The sequence below is a fragment of the Boleophthalmus pectinirostris genome, unplaced genomic scaffold (assembly GCF_026225935.1).
Source record: "Boleophthalmus pectinirostris isolate CB_2022bp ecotype Guang Dong unplaced genomic scaffold, ASM2622593v1 HiC_scaffold_11, whole genome shotgun sequence".
Lineage (NCBI taxonomy): Eukaryota > Metazoa > Chordata > Actinopteri > Gobiiformes > Gobiidae > Boleophthalmus > Boleophthalmus pectinirostris.
The window spans coordinates 364575-380949 of NW_026570994.1; the positions used below are offsets into that span (position 1 = coordinate 364575).

General features: G+C 41.7%; 2 protein-coding genes across 2 annotated transcripts; both read right to left on the minus strand.

Annotated features, from left to right (window-relative positions):
• Positions 1-523: 523 nt before the first annotated feature.
• eed (embryonic ectoderm development) lies at positions 524-6136 on the minus strand. Its single transcript, XM_020941805.2, has 12 exons — positions 5997-6136; positions 4848-5000; positions 4657-4749; positions 4479-4544; positions 4242-4367; positions 3809-3890; positions 3456-3547; positions 3243-3376; positions 2781-2886; positions 2548-2706; positions 2403-2476; positions 524-1324 (listed from the first exon to the last, which is right to left on the minus strand). Exons 1-12 carry the CDS (start codon positions 6114-6116, stop codon positions 1198-1200), a joined length of 1332 nt encoding a protein of 443 aa, XP_020797464.1. The 5' UTR covers positions 6117-6136; the 3' UTR covers positions 524-1197.
• A 491-nt stretch (positions 6137-6627) lies between these two features.
• Positions 6628-16001, minus strand: pwp2h (PWP2 small subunit processome component). The gene is made up of 21 exons (XM_020941794.2): positions 15856-16001; positions 15617-15729; positions 14979-15073; positions 14810-14909; positions 14455-14598; positions 14242-14377; positions 12894-13120; positions 12130-12273; positions 11621-11691; positions 11407-11543; positions 10976-11124; positions 8985-9132; positions 8752-8902; positions 8456-8636; positions 8199-8346; positions 7998-8106; positions 7843-7908; positions 7551-7769; positions 7147-7297; positions 6961-7035; positions 6628-6869 (listed from the first exon to the last, which is right to left on the minus strand). Exons 1-21 carry the CDS (start codon positions 15871-15873, stop codon positions 6701-6703), a joined length of 2751 nt encoding a protein of 916 aa, XP_020797453.1. The 5' UTR covers positions 15874-16001; the 3' UTR covers positions 6628-6700.
• Between the last annotated feature and the right edge of the window lie 374 nt (positions 16002-16375).

Below are 16375 nucleotides of genomic sequence, written 5' to 3' on the forward strand. Positions count from 1 at the left end.
GTAAATAAGGACATCTGGTCATCCTAATAATCTATTTATTTCTGGACACGGTGAAGCCACTAGGGTAACAATTACTCTTTCGTGTAGCCTAATTGAACAGATTTAGGGATAATTGTATTGATCAGGTTTTGCATAAAATCCAGATCTAAAATGCTTCTAAAGTTGTCGTAACTAACTAGTACTCTGAGTAGTATTTTACACTTTTTGAATTTACAATTACAATTCAGCCATGTAACTGTACCTTTACTTGACAGCTAATTTACACTACTCTATCACACTATTCATAAGTCAGTAGTACAACAGTTATGCAATAGAATTACAATAGTATTTACAATAAACTACATATCTGCATAACACTATAAATAAGTACTACTTCAACTACATCGACAGAGCAAGACAGTGAGGAGTTCTACCAAATCAAACTACTTTTCCTTTGAAACTTTACTTAGTTCTATTACCCTGACCTTGTGGTTTTCAAATAACTTCATATACATGTTTAATATCAGATTCAAGAGACTTCAGATGTAGAAAAATAGTTTTATTTAAGTCCACATGAGTTGGCATACAAGTGTACTGTAAAAAACTGAAAGCTTCCAATTCTTTTCTGTTGGCACCAGATTCCAACTCTATCTTCATATGATTACTAGACAAATAAAATGACAATAAAACTGAATAGATCCAAACTATATCCAAATATTTGCACTATTTTAAACAAGGGTCATCTCAATACTAATACTTGCAGGAGGGAGCTTTATGTAGTCACATAAATGTTCCTTACGCAAAATGAAAAACATGATCGAAGTAAAACATGCTGAACCCTAAGTTTTCTATAAGGTGTCCATGACAGGTGCCCCAAACTGACTGTATTGCACAAATTCACAACATTTTATTGTCCAGACTTTTTTTGAGGAAAGGAGTAAAAGCAGAAGGAGAGTAAAACACAAAGGAATGTTTTTCAAAATAACTAAAAAAGTCAGTTGTACTATTAAACTGCAAAACCATCCATTGAGAACCAGTGAGGTGATCTCTTGCAAAAGTTGTAATTCAGTAAACAAGGCACTCAAAGACATCTAGTATAGCCGTTTTCAAATTGCTATAGTATTGTGGTGAAATGTCAGCAGTTGTAAATGGATGTTTTTGCAGCGTGCATGTATCTATGATTAGATGAATAATGTCAATAATCTAGTCTTGATATTCTCAACGTTGTCTGTCCCAGCGCCAGATGGAGGCGTCGTCACACACCGCGATCAGGATGCTGCTGTCCCGGCTGAAGCTCGTCTGTCTGATGGCCGACGTGCACTTGGGGAGTGTTAGGGTGGTACATCTACACAAAGAAAATAGAAATAAAAGTGTGCGTCTGTACATTTTTGCATACGTTTTTTGAAGGTATACTCACGGATTTTGCTCTAAGTAAAATAAATGTATGTCTGTATGTAAAAAAGGTGTTTCTCACCTTCCACGGTGGTGTGTGTATTTAGATTACCATTTGTTTTGATGCTATATGCTATATTCAAGTTTCCAACTCTTTTTCACTGACAAATTTCAATTTAGGGTTAAATCTGAAATATTAACTCTTTCCACTCACCTTACAGTTTGAACATTCAAAATCCTGTCAGTGCATTTATTCTCATCTCTTTCAGACAAAAGGTGCAGACATTCAGAAATATTCATAACAGCCTCATGAGAACTTAAAAGAACGCTGCAGCTGTGTGAAAGCGATACTAAAATTCCATGACTTTTCCAGGATTTCCATGGGAACCCTGCCAACATAATCACTGCATCCCAGTTATGAAACTACAGCACAATGCGGCAGGTTTGTCAAGTTGCTGTGTACAGTTGTGTGTCATATTTTTGTATATTGATAGAGACTTGTCATGCGGGAGTATGGGTGACGTAGGCTTGTGGGTGGAGCTTTGAACAGAGTCTTACAGCTAACCTGAGGGCCAAAAATGCTTAATTACTGAAACATGCATGGATGACCGCTTCAAGAATGTTTTTGACGAAGGAACATTATAACATGGCAGAAAGCTAAAAAAAATATTTTACATAATCTGTCATTAAGTTCAAATAGGGATATGAACAAATATATAACCACAAGATGAAATAGGAAAGAAAATATTAGAAAATTTACACCCCAAACTCCTGAAGCATGGATGTTAAAAATTAAGCAAGAATAAATCCTGTTTCATTTCCTTTTTGAGTCATGAGTCCTGTGTGCCAATAAAATATGAATTATGATGGTTAACCACAAACCATGCCAATCTGTCTGAGAAATCTGCTGAGTCAACATTCTCTTCTGGCCACTGGCTGTTGCGTGGCCCAAACACAAGTTATCTATTAACTTTAACAACCTGCCGATGAGTATTACATTATTACAATGGTTTGTGTGGAGAGTAACATACTTGGCTTTATGTGGGTCTTCCACTTCAAGGTCCCACACATACAGCTTCCCCACTTGGTTTCCTAAAGCCAGCATCTGCCACACAGAATTGGGTTTGATTCATATTCAGCATCTCAATTTTAAATTTGATTCTGTCTGTGTGCTACCTTCTGCCAGAAGTCCATGGAGAAGCGCATGTACCAGATGTCACACTGGCTGTAATCAAAGCGCCCCAGAATGGTCACATTTGACTCATTTGGTTTTATGTGGTCTATGTCGTCCTCCATCTTCCCCGGTTTCCAACACACAATGGCGTTTTCACAAGACTATTCAAGAAAATAAACAGAAAGAGTAATTATTAGTATATTCACAAAGTGTATATGAGAACTACATGACAAACCTTGGAGAGGATGAGGTCTCCCAGCCAGCGCACACAGTCCACATAGTTTCTATGGATGTCACGAGTAGAAAAGTCAGGGAAGTGGATTTTCTGTGAGACAAAAGGTCTGGAGACAGCAAGAGGAGAATAAGGAAACAGCATAAAAGGTTTTACAGGACAATTCATCATTTTCTAAGGTCTTATTGTCATAAAACGTCACAGAAAGGGACACAGCACTTTCCAAATGGTCATACCACTCGTCTATGGAGGTAGTACAATCACTTCTCGCACAATTTGTCTGGCAAACTGACCTCTTTTTTTGGAGGTATCAAAGCAATGACGGAGAGGCAAATGTGTCACAGAGTATATTTTAGTGGTCCTCAGGATTCTTTATCAGTCATTTGTTACAGGTAGTCCATACTAAGCAAATAATGTTTTTTTTTTTTTTTAATAGTTGGATATTGTGAACAGCGCAAATGGTACCTGTTTGTCTTTGAAGGATTGTACTCATATGAGCCTCTGATCGCTTTCTGCATTCTCTCTGAGTTAATTCTCCACAGTTTCAGAGAGTGGTCCATCCCACAGGACATGATCTTTTCACCCAGAAGGTCAAAATCCTGCGCCAATACAGAAGGCAGTTTATTTAGTGATTATAGGGTGATGCAATATTAGTGAGTAGACAAGATTACAACTCACGGCACTGAGCACTTCATCTCTGTGACCCTCCACGCCTCCAAAGATGGCTACTAAAGTATCAGTTTGGATGTTCCACAGGCGCAGTGCATGGTCTACAATTACAGAGCATTACAAAAACATCAGTTATTAACACAGTTAATTAACACAGTAATGAGTCTTTAGCAGTGATTTTTACAGTGATTGCTGAACCCCTGACCATCACATTCCATCATCTATGAGTTTTATAGGAACATAAGCAGGTCAAGTTAAGTTCTGCCAAGGTGTGGGATAACAACAGGATAAAAACCACAACTACTTGCATTTGAATTACTTACTATTGTTGTGTAATACACTGTATAATATAGAAGTTGTACCTTTGCTGACGGAAAGGAGGAGGTTAGGGTCCCTGGGATGGAACTTCAGTTCATTAATGGCATTCCCATGTCCTACATAATGCTGCGAAAACATGTTTTTAGAAAGAGCTTTATAGAAAGTCTGAATATATTGAATAAAACAGAGCAATTAGCGTTTTTTTTTTCAAGCTTTGCAATTGTGATTAGATTCGCAATTCACGTTTCAATAATAGGATTCTATTCAGGGTTCATATTTTAAATGTGTCCTGAAGATATGACAAAAAGACTGAAATATGAACTGACAAACTAATACAAGAAATGCAATTTGGAAACACAGGCTTAGCGGGATAAATCATGGAGCCCTAGAATACAATTAAAAAACTTAAACCAATAAGACAAAACAAGAGACATCAAGATGAAACTATTCACTGTAAAACATAGTGGTGGTGCAGACCTTGATGCACTGCATGGTGATATGGTTGATGACTCGGATGATGCCGCGGGAGCCGGCCACAGCCAGCAGAGGGTGGCTGGTGTTGGTGTCATAGGTCCAGGCACACGTGTAGAAGTTCTCATCGGCCTGGGCACACGCTGGTTAAGAAGATTCCACGCAAATACTCAAGTGTTCTCACAACATGGAGGCTTAGAGCTATGAGAGAATAAGTGAGTAATAACAATGTAGAAAAGATACATCAGCGTCTACGTAGGACTGCAGCAGGCGGATTTCTCCCTGAGAGTGACATTCATATAGAGTTACCTAGAAAAACACAGAACTATGTCATTATTTCTATTACTAATGCCACTTAAAAAGTAGATTTTATGGACACTGACACAACTGTTCAGTAAGAATAATGTAAATTGTGATTTACCCTGTTGCTCCCCACAGTCGCAAACACCAGTGGGTCCCCTTCTTTACTGTTCCAATTAAACTGGACTCCAAAAAGAGGCTGCCCATGGTCTTCCTGGACAGAAAGGCAACACAAGGATTTGAAAATAATGATAAGGAATAAGTAATGGTACATTCAGTGACTACATGTTCTAATTATTGTCATCGTGTTACCCTCAGGCTGTTGACACATTTGAAGGAGTAGCGGCACTTCTTGGACTTCCACTTGCCCTTGCCCCAGCTCTTTTTGCCGGGGGCGTTGGCTGTGTTGGTGGGGGTGTCTGGGCGCTCTGTGTTGGTCCCACTCTCCACGCTAACAGCATCGTCCTGGAACACACACAAATCACACACATATTTAAATCGTGTGTATGACTGCAGTTTTAGCACACAAGTATTTATTCTGTGTGGATGTGATGGTGTCACAACTTAAGTATAAAACATTTTGTCAGCAAAGATGTGTGTGTCTGTATAATTAGACTTGGAAAAACTTTATTGATCCACAAGGGAAATGATTTGGACACAGTAGCTCACACGTCACAATATAATACAATAAAGAGTAAAAAATATAAATGGTCATAGTAAATTCTAAATAAATAGCAAAAAAGAGCAAGAGACAGGTATCAAATACCACATAATTATATAAATGTAAAAGTCAAAATAAAATAGAAAGATAAGTAATAAAATATAAAATCTCAGCTTTATACAAGAGGTCATAGGAAGACAGATAATGCTGTAATATTATGCACTTGCATTTAAAATGTACTTCTTTGGGTGTTGGGGAAGGGAGTCTCACTGCACGGACACTATATAGTACATATGTTCAGATAAATGAGGTTTGGCCTCCTAACACAAGTGTTACAGCAATGACAAAGAACTGTGGGTTTGGTCAATGAGGAAGTACAAAGTGTTCCAGTTTTTGTCTAAAGGATTGATGAGGCTCTGACGAGTAGAAAAGAAGGGAAAGAGCCTATAGTTCTATGTTGAGTGATGACAGATGGTGTGAGCAGCTCTCCCTGTCTCCCTGATGTGAACACACCTCAGGCTCACGAGTCCACGTGAATGTGTCTAAAGCAGCGGACATAAGTTTGTTTCTGTCGACACTCCATTTACAGGAGCAGATCTACTGGTGTGACATGGATTCGAGGTACACATGGTGTGATGTGTGTGCTGAGAGTGAACAGAGAGCTGTGTGTGCGCGGCGCCGGTGCGGGAGACAAAGCTGCTGTGGAGTTAGCTTCCTAAGCTAGCAGCCTGCTTTAGCTTGATGCTAACACCTGGTGTTACATGTTTGTAGCGGTTTACAAATGGCGCTGATGGTCTTACATTCTCGTCTCCTGACAGGTCGGGGTTACTGTTCTCGTCACTGCTTAGTTTCTGTTTCTTCGCTGGTGTTTCTTTTCCCGCTGGAGACGGGGACTCAGACATGTTCTTATTTTCCCTCATTTTGGCTCAGACTCCGCCTCTTCCGCCCTGCGCCGGAAACACTTTCCCACAGCGTGAAGAAAAAAAGAATCAATCCCACACTGGACCGTGCGCTGGACTCACTGATCCTCTGGACTGGCCCTCATTGTATAAGGAATCATTTTTTCATTATTCATTCACTCCACACTTCGTGGTGGTGAATTACTAATGTAGTCACAGCTGCCCCGGGACAGACTGAAAGAAGTGAGGCTGCCAATCTGCGCCATCTGCCCCTCCACCCACCACCCACCACCATCACTTTCACACTAGGGAATATAGGTGAAGTGCCTTGCCTATGGACATAACAGTTTTTGCGACTGGCACCCCCCTGTGGCTCCTGATTTTCTCAATGGTCTCCCATCCAAGTACTAACCAGGCCTGGCCCTGCTGAGCTTCTGAGATCTGACGGGATCAGCCTTTGACAAGCTGCTGTGGCCACAAATAATAATATACAATACAACAATATAGACAAAAGACACTGATCACACCGATATGCCTTTACACATACATTTTATTAAAAACACATTTACAAAGCAGAATGTTCAGTATGTAGATGTCCAATCTAGTTATAATATCATCTCTGCCTCCTCCAGTGAAGCTTCACTCCTCTCCTCAGACATGTCATCTTCATCCTCCTCTTCTTCCTCTCCCTCCACCTCCTCAGCCGCCCTCTTCACTCCTCTCTGTTTGGACAAGGCTACTGCATACCGGATGTTGTATTTGTTGAAATCACACCTAAACACGTACATAAACCTTCAGTATTACCCTTCATTTCCAGGCTAGTAGTTAATAAAAGCTGATGGATAAAATAAGCTCTCAGACTTACAGCTTGGAAAGACTGTCATAGTGTCTCTGGATGGCTTTCTGCAGAGCTTGGAGTGTGGGCAGGATGGCGCCAGATCTATGAAATACATGAAACCAAAGGAGATTATATGATATCGCTGACCAAAACAATGTCTCTACTCTGAAGCATTTATTCAAGATGCTACTGGTGATGGTTGATTTGTCCCACCTGTTCTTGAGTTTCTGGCCATGCAGCATGAGCAGGCTCTGGGCCCAGCTCATGTAGAACTGTAGGTGACCAGACGTCTCTAGACATGAGGCAATGAAGCCCAGCAGCTTCTCAACATAGATGTCAGGCAGAGATCCACACACCACACCAACTGAAATACACAGAAAAATATATTCACTGCTTGTTTTTTAGTAAAGCAAGATGAAATCTATGCAAATTTCACTTGGGAAGGAAAATGCAAGTCAATTCTTATTATGTGATTATTGTGTACTCATGCTACAGTACAATCTATTACATCAGAGGTTTCAAACAAAGAATATATGAATATAGCCATGCTTATTTCAATATTGGCAAAAAAAAATTGACCATAACTACACGTATATAAAAATGTGTTGTGTTCTCACTCTGGTCGTGGGGGACGGTTTCGATGACCTCCTGCTTTAGAGCCCTCTCGTTGAGCCTGAAGGCCAGCACTATGGCAGAGGTCCACTCCTTCAGGCGGAGCTGTTTGTGGATACTCTCCGGGGTCACGTCCAGGTCCAGGTCATAGGGGTCAAACACCATGGAGCCGTCCAGCGAGTAGACCAGCAGGCCCTCTGTGCTGGTGGCTGCCCAACTCCGGCCTAACAGACAATATTTGACATTTCAAACACAGCTAAACCTTTTAAATGTGTGTGAACTGACAGTGTTACTTACCAGTAGGAGAGAACCGTAGAGACGAGACTCTGATTTCAGGTTTGAAGTGTCTTGAGCTCATATCGCCTTTAGAAGAAAAGAAGAGGAAAATGTGAGTTCATACCTTTGAATGAAAAGGGAGTAGTAAGGCTTCATGTTATGTGGACAAGTCATACCTTTGCGGACACCGGGCAGGCTGATGTTCACCCCCTCTCCATCTCCTGCTCCATCATCCACCAGAGCAAGACTGCCAAACTCTGTCATCTTACGACGGTCTAAAAACTCCTGAAAACAAGCATAGCAAAAGTTTCAGCATAAAAATAACTCCATATCTACATAAGCAAACATAAATATTTGTGGTGAAATTGGGTGCAAACCTCCATTGCGTCGAAGGACAGGTTACAGGAGATCTCAAACTTCTTCATCAGCATCTGCTCCTTCACATTGTAGATGCACACAAACTTGGACTGCCCTCCCGCCAAAATGGCCTCCCCATCGGCAGAATAGCACAGACACGTAAAAGACCTTTAAACAAAAGACATACAGTCAAATGGGTGTAAACCACAATATATTTCAATGCAAAATGTATGCTGCTTTTTAGTGATCTATCCAGATAACTTCTATGGTCACTCACTTGCCCTTGGCGGTCTGCTTGGCAGTGACTTTGTCTGTCTCTTTGCGTCCCAGCTCCAGGTCGTGGCGTCCGGACACAGAGCCGGTCTGTGCGGCGCTCTGTGGGCTCCAAAATGAGATCTCACCGTTTAGAGTGGCCACTGCCAACTCCTCACCATCAGGGCGGTACGTCACTGCCAGGCCTGAAAACAATATACTACTTATATACTTTAAAACTATGCATTGTTATTTTTGTATACCAATTGAATCCAAATGTATAATTTTATCCACCTCTTTGGTAGATCACAAATTACCTACCATCTGAAGTGAGGGCTAGTGTCTCTTTGACCTGCCAGCTGTCCAACATGTCCCACAGTCGAACAGTTTTGTCCCACGAGGCACTGGCCAGAACTGACTGCACTGGGCTGAAGCACAGGGAGGAAACGGGGCCCTCGTGACCTCCCAGGACCTGAACATCAAACAGATCACTCTTACTTTAACCTCAGACTCATTAACACCAGTATTTAGTCATTACAGTGAAATGCACCAACCTCCAGCAGTCTGCCCGTCTGCATGGACCACAGGAAAATCTCAAAGGAGTCCTGGGCCCCTGCACTCACCAGCTCTCCACTGACATCTACTGCCAGAGAAGAGAACTGCGCTGGCCGAGGGGACGTGAAGGTGCGGAAGTTTCGGTACCTTTAAACAAACATGCAAATACCAACAGCTTTTAGTCATTTGTTTATTTGCTTATTTTCTAATACCGGTATTGCATTGTTTTCCACAGTAAAAATCTTCTACACAGAGAATAAGTCAGGGTCACGTTATAGAATCTGATGTCAGAATTTCAGTTGGAGGACTGAGGTATATCCATCTTTATGTTTTTGAAAAAGCAATAACCAAACAAAAAAATCTGCAGTTGTAGAACTTATTATTATTTGTTGTTAGGAATTGTCTCCACAAACTTGCCATATTAATCTTCCATCCATCCATTTTCTTCTGCTTATCCGGGGCCGGGTCGCAGGGGCAGTAGTCTAAGCAGGGACTCCCAGAGTTCCTTCACTCCAGACACATCCTCCAGCCCATAGACATAGTCCCTCCAGCGTGTCCTGGGTCTTACTAGGGGCCTCCTTCCGGCGGGACATGCCCAGAACACCTCCTGAGGGAGGTGTCCAGGACGCATTCGAAACAGATGCCCAAGCCACCTCAACTGGCTCCTCTCGACATGGAGGAGCAGCGGCTCTACTCCGAGCCCCTCACCCTATCTCTAAGGGAGCGCCCAGCCACCCAGCGGAGGAAACTCATTTCGAGCGCTTGTATCCACGATCTTGTTCTTTCGATCATTACCCAGAGCTCATGACCATAGGTGAGAGTAGGAACGAAGATTGACCGGTAAAACGAGAGCTTTGCCTTTCGACTCAGCTCCCTCTTCACCACAACGGTCCGATACAGTGACTGCATCACTGCAGATGCTGCACCAATCCACCTGTCAATCTCATGCACCATCCTCCCCTCACTCGTGAACAAGACCCAGAACTCCTGCACTAGAGGTGAGGACTCTCCACCCACCCGGAGAGGACAAGCCACCTTATTCCAGTCGAGAACCACGACCTCGGACTTGGAAGAGCTGATCCTGATCCCAGCCGCTTCACACTCGACTGCAAACCGCCCCAGTGCACGCTGCAGGACCTGGCTTGATGAAGCCAACAGGACAACATCATCTGCAAACAGCAGAGATGAGATCCTGCAGTCCCCACACCGGACCCCCTCAGGCTCCTGACTGCACCTAGAAATTCTGTCCATAAATACATCGCTTTGAGGCCTCCATGACCTCCCCGCACTCCTCCCAGCTCCACGTTTTTGCCTCTGCAACCGCATGGGCTGAAGCACGCTTGATGTCAGCTGCCTCAGGAGATAAGACTCCTTCTTCAGCCTGGCGGCATCCCTTACTTCCAGTGTCCACCACCGAGTTCGGGGATTACTGCCGTGACTGGCACCACAGACCTTATGCCCACAGCTACAAAGCGGCCGCATCGACAATAGAGGCCGAGAATGAAGCCCACTCAGACTCCATGTCCCCAGCCTCCCCCAGAATCTGCAAGAAGCTCTCCAGAGGTGCGAGTTGAAAGTCCCCCTGACAGAGGGCTCACCCAGACGTTCCCAACAGACCCTCACTACACGCTTGGGCCTGTCAGGTCTTTCCGGCTTCCTCCTCCGCCAGTGGACCCAACTCACAACCAGGTGATCAGTTGACAGCTCAGCCCCTCTCTTCACCCGAGTGTCCAAGACACCATATACCGTATTAATCTTATGTCTTAAAATCCTTGATGGACAAAAATCAGGTCTTTAGGTTTGAATAACGGCACCATGGTCTGAAACCTCTGTTTATTTTGACTGACAGAGAAGACGCTGAACTTTGTTCCAGTTATTGCTTCATGTGGATAGGTCCAGTAAGTAAAAATATTGACCATAAACCAGGTCAACAAATCTGCATAAACCCAATTTATTATACTTAAAAGCTCAATAGCAGTTTGTATCTCACCTGTGTAGATCGAAAGCACGAACCGTCCCGTCTAAAGAGGCACTGACCACCACCATCCCACTGGAGGTGAAGGTCACCTGAGACACACTGCTGCTGTGCTCCGTGAAGGTAACAAAGCACAGGCCACTGTTTGTGTTCCACACTTTCACCTGAAAAATAGATACACAAAATGACATAAAGCATCTCGTATGTTTAATTACACAAAAGTCTAAAAAATCTTCACTCGTTGTGCCATTTTATAAGCGTGAAATAAAAATAACAATATAAATTTCATAATAGGTAAAATATTCAAGGCCTCAAATGTAAAAAAATAGAAAAAAAAAAAAAAGAAATTATTTAGAAACACTTAATGTTCTCGATTCTACTCAGGGATGTAATTGTGTTTTGCAGTTTAGGCACTGTAAATAAATTAAAAAACTTGGAGCCCTGACCTTGCCGTCGTCTCCTCCAGTCGCAATGTACTGTCCGTCTGGAGAGTAGGCCAGAGACGCCATGTTATTGAAGTGTCCCTGCTGTTTGAACACATAAGACTCACTCTGCCACTCCCACACCAGCAGCTGACCCATCCCTAGAAAATATCCAAGTATATATAGAGTTCAAACACAAATAAACATTGTGAGCTAATCTACAAAATGACAGACTTACTTGAACAGCCAAAGCCGATCCAGTCTCCAGAGCTGTTGATAGCCACAGAGGCAATTCTCTGGTCTGAGATACTACACACACATAAAAGTGATCTATTATTAGAAAGACATAAGTTATATCATATTCAGAAATGTCTGGATAGATGTTCCTTTTGTCCAGTTTGGTTACTCTGTTACTGGCCATCACAGTACAAGTTGCACACTGATTTCTTTATTTTTATTTTTATGTAGGATGCCCTTTGCTCAGGTGATTTCAGACATTTTACTAAGACTAAAGAGAACAGTGGTAGTGGTGTCTTGCCCAAGGACTTAACAACAGGAGCAAGACATTACCAAATGTCAACAAAAAAACAACAATTGTGGTTATAATTTAATTTTTTAAAACAGTCTTAATCTAATCTAATTAATATTAAATTAACGTCTAATTCAATACAGCTATTCTAAATGGAATAATCTAGTTGATTTTCTTTATTAGTCATAAAACTTGTGACATTGCAGCTGTACTTGTACCTGAGCGAGTGGATGAGGTTGAACTCTGGCAGCTCGTGCAGGTGGAAGATCCCGGAGGCGAAGCCTGTAACCAGGATGTGAGTGGGCTTATGGAAGGCAGCTGCGGTCAGGTTATTAAAGTCCCCCTCCTTATTAAAGAAGTGCCTGAGAAACAAGTGCAGGGTAAATCATTTTAAACAGCAGATTATAGTGGCTCCAGACCGTCAGAGGAATAATAAAGGGGGTGTTGTGAAAGGAACAGTTAAATCCCCAATACAGAGATAAATCCCCAATTATGCAACATTCTGCAGACTCCTGAAATAGTGTACTTTTTGGAGACTCTTAATTCCACCAAAAAGTTGAGAACAAACTGCCATTATAGTCCTGCTGTTTCATTTTTAGATATTTTTCTTTTTGAGACATGTTTTGGAATAAATATATTTTACAGTTCATTTGAATGATCAAACATGTTGGTGGCAGTCATAGCACAGAGCAGATTCAGAATCTCAGAACTTTCAGGTGTAATACAAGTTTAATAAAAATACTGGTTGTAAGCAGTATCAATAAATTATTCACTTTGTGTAGAAATCATACTTCTGAACAATACAATTAAAAAGACCTTAATCTACAGTATGAATGAAATAATAATAATAATACAATAATATGCTAGTATCTTTCATGCTGAAATGTCAAGTGTTGGACAAAAATCAAATACTCATATAACATAACACTACATAAAGTATCTGTACTATGCAGTGGTTTTTTAAGATGCACGAGACACTTACTTGCTGGCCTGCTTATATCGGACATTCTTGTTGTGCTTCTTGTCTTTTTGGGTGTGTGCTTTGCCCCTGATGACCTCCCCCTCCCGTCCCTCCATCCCCTCCTCTTCCTCCTCCTCGTCTTCCTCCTGTTCCTCTCTTTGGAGCTGTTTCTTGCTCAGGACTAAACCGTCTGGCTCTGTGTCACTCTCCCAGATGCACAGGGTCCCGTCCTGGCTCACTGTGTACAACTGATAAAAGAAGATTCCACCTTCACATCTGGCCCAGTGTAGGAACAACAACACCATTGCAATAAAAATAGTACAGATAATGTTTTCACTTTGGAAAGTAAAGACTCCTCAGGTAAATCTTTGTTTTAGGAAAATTAGAATTTGTTATGTATAAATAGCATGAAAAACAAACCAAGCCTTGCATTATAACCAGCCCAAAACAAGAACTGACATTATCTTTAGGGGTGGCACAGTTCATGAAAAAAAAAAAAAAAAAAGGGTTTTCTTATCACGGTTCAGGATGTGTGCGTACCGTACGGTTTCCACAGTTCCTGGCTTGTGCATTGTAGCTGCGTGCCCATATGTGACCTGTTTCGCTTTGGTGCAAAAGTAGAGGTGTGGAGGGTGGGTGCTGCGTGTACGGAGCAGCACGTCCTGCCCATGTAGATTTCAGAAAATAGGATCCAAAATAGGATTTTTTGACACTCTACGTGAGCAAAATAGCAAAATACACAGAGAGCATGAATCATTGGTTGAATTTGTGCGTTTACCATCAGCACAACGTGTTCCTGGGGCAGTTCTGTGTTGTGTGAAAGAGCCCAGGTCCAGAAAGTCTGTTAATTAGTACTTTTGAAATCCTTGCGTTTGCCCTGGTCAACCTGTACAGAAGGTAAATACAAGTCTGTTCAGCTCTTAGTTTCACTGTGGACCTGATACAAGCGGCTAAACGCGCCCAGTCAAGTTTGATCGGCTTTCCCATTGACAAACACAGAGTCAGTGCTGCACGTGCAGAAACGCTGATGCGTAGTGTGGAGCCAGGACCTTAACCTTGCAGCCAAGAGTGCAATCTCACTAAATCAAGTATCCTGACTCCTGAGGAGGGCTAGGAAAGTGGTAACATTTTTTCACCGAAGCACAACAGCTGCCTATGTCCAATAATAATGTGCTTAAAGTCAAGTCAAATTGTGGATAGTTAAAATAACAAAGCATATGATGATATTTCTGGAGATTAAAGATTAAAAAGGAAAAATAACAATAAGAACCGCACCGAACCAAAAACTGCAACTTTAAACCGCAATACGAACCGAATTGTGAATTTTGTGAACCGTGCCACCCCTAATTAGCGTAAATGCAGTACTCACATCTAGACTGTCTTTCTCAAAGAAGCAGCCCACAATGACATCCTTGTGGCCCCCCAGGGAGTAGTAGATCAGGTTTGCCCAGCGCTCAGCCCCAAACACCCAGGTGGACATATCTTTGCTCCCCACGGCGAAGCACCTGCCACAGCCGGTCAAGAGTCAGAACAAGGTAATATAGCCTTTTCAGTGATTATAAATGTCATATTTAACTCTCACTTGGAGTCTGTGGTCCAGTCGATGCAGGTGGTCTCATCATAGGGACCGTAGTAGCTCTTGTCCAGCACGAAAGCGTTAAACTCGCGCTGTTTTCCTGGAGCGTGATACATCAGGGCCACATTCTCCTTGGTCACCACAAACTTCCTAAGAGGGACAAGGATATTTCTAAGTCCATTAATATTTGTTGCAATATTTTAAATTCTGTAAAACTGCCATAAGACTTTAAGGCCTATGGATGAACCACTAAATAAAATAAAATAAATAAATAAAATCTCTTCCTTTTCATGTCTTTGACTTTTTGCCAAACACCATAGAGATACCTTCTGATACCTGCTGAATATAACTGTTTTCTGACCTTCCATCTGGAGAGAAGCTGATGCTGTGGACAGGTTTGTGGAAGTGGAAGTGATGAAGGATGGCCCGAGTGACAAGGCTGACCAGCAGCGCAGCACCGTCTACGAACAAAACATGTAAACAATCAGCTTTATTAAGACACAGTTCATAGTTAAAGTTGATTTTCTTACCTTCATCCACCACAATGGCAAGATTCCCATTGGGAGAAATGCCCACACATGTTATGTTCTTAGTAGTGGAGATTGGTAATGTCTCTGATGTGTTGCTACAAACCAACCCCCCCCCAAAAAAAAACACAGTTATTTGTGTGTTATTTTAAATGTGTTACTCTAAACATTAATGGCTTATGTGTCTGGTAGTAATTGTTACAGTAACAGTCAAATTTTAGAATAATAAATTCATACGGCTAACACAACATTCACGTAAAAACTTTTCACAACATGCACTTTCATATTAAACACTGCCATTATGTTTTAGTCCCGTATAGTGGGATACGGACTAGACATCTCACTGTAGTTAACCTAGGGTGACCAGTCCCTATTTACCCGGGACAGACCCAGTTTTGAGCCCAGTGTCCCCGTACCAGCAGATTCATACAAAACCAGTGAGTTGTCCGAGTTTTACACAAGAAACGTCCCAGGTGTCCCTATTTTTGACCAAGTAAACTAAGACTAAACCAGGACTACATCAGGTCTAAACCAGAACTAATCTAAGACTAAACCAGAACTACATCAGATCTAATCCAGGGTGTGTTCCAGTCCAGAATTTATGGAAAATCTGGTCACCTTAAATTAAACGTCTGACTTACTTTTTCAGGTCAAAGATGGATATTCTATTTCCAACTGGACTGATGACAGCGTTCCCATCTTTGGAGAAGTTTAAATTTCCCTGTCGATAAACTGCTCCGAGGAGATTAGAAAACTGAAAAGAGACAATCCCGAATTATGATATTATTATAACATTATAATGATTTTCTCCAGAGACGAGGTCCATCTACTGCGCTAAATCCGGGACCGGCACTTGTTTCCCTGATGCAAAGTAACTTACCCGATATGCAAACTTCATCTTGCCTCTCTATTCATATATATATGCTTATATTCGGTGTAAAATATGTTATAAATCCAGTTTTGGCGTCATAAATCCACCCATGCTGCTCCGCTCACACGTGCGGCCAGTTTGTTGACACTGAGCACTTCCGCCTCGTTACTCAGCGTGTGCTCTAGTCCGCCCTCTAGCGGCAGGGAGGAGGGACACTGCTAAATCAGGTTTTATTTTTATTCATTTATGTATGTATGTATGTATGTATGTATGTATGTATGTATGTATGTATGTATGTACTGTATTTATATGAATTTATTTATTTATTTTGTCACACTTTTCAGAATTAGTTAGACATTACCTTAAAATTTTTTTCAGTATCCTGATTTTATATCATCACTGGGATTATTGCATTTAGTAAGATTAGGGCTGGGTATTGTTAAGAAGTTGTCGATACAATGCATACCTTAATACATAGGCCATGAGACAATACGTATCTTGATACAGTGCACTTTCAGTTCGATACAAT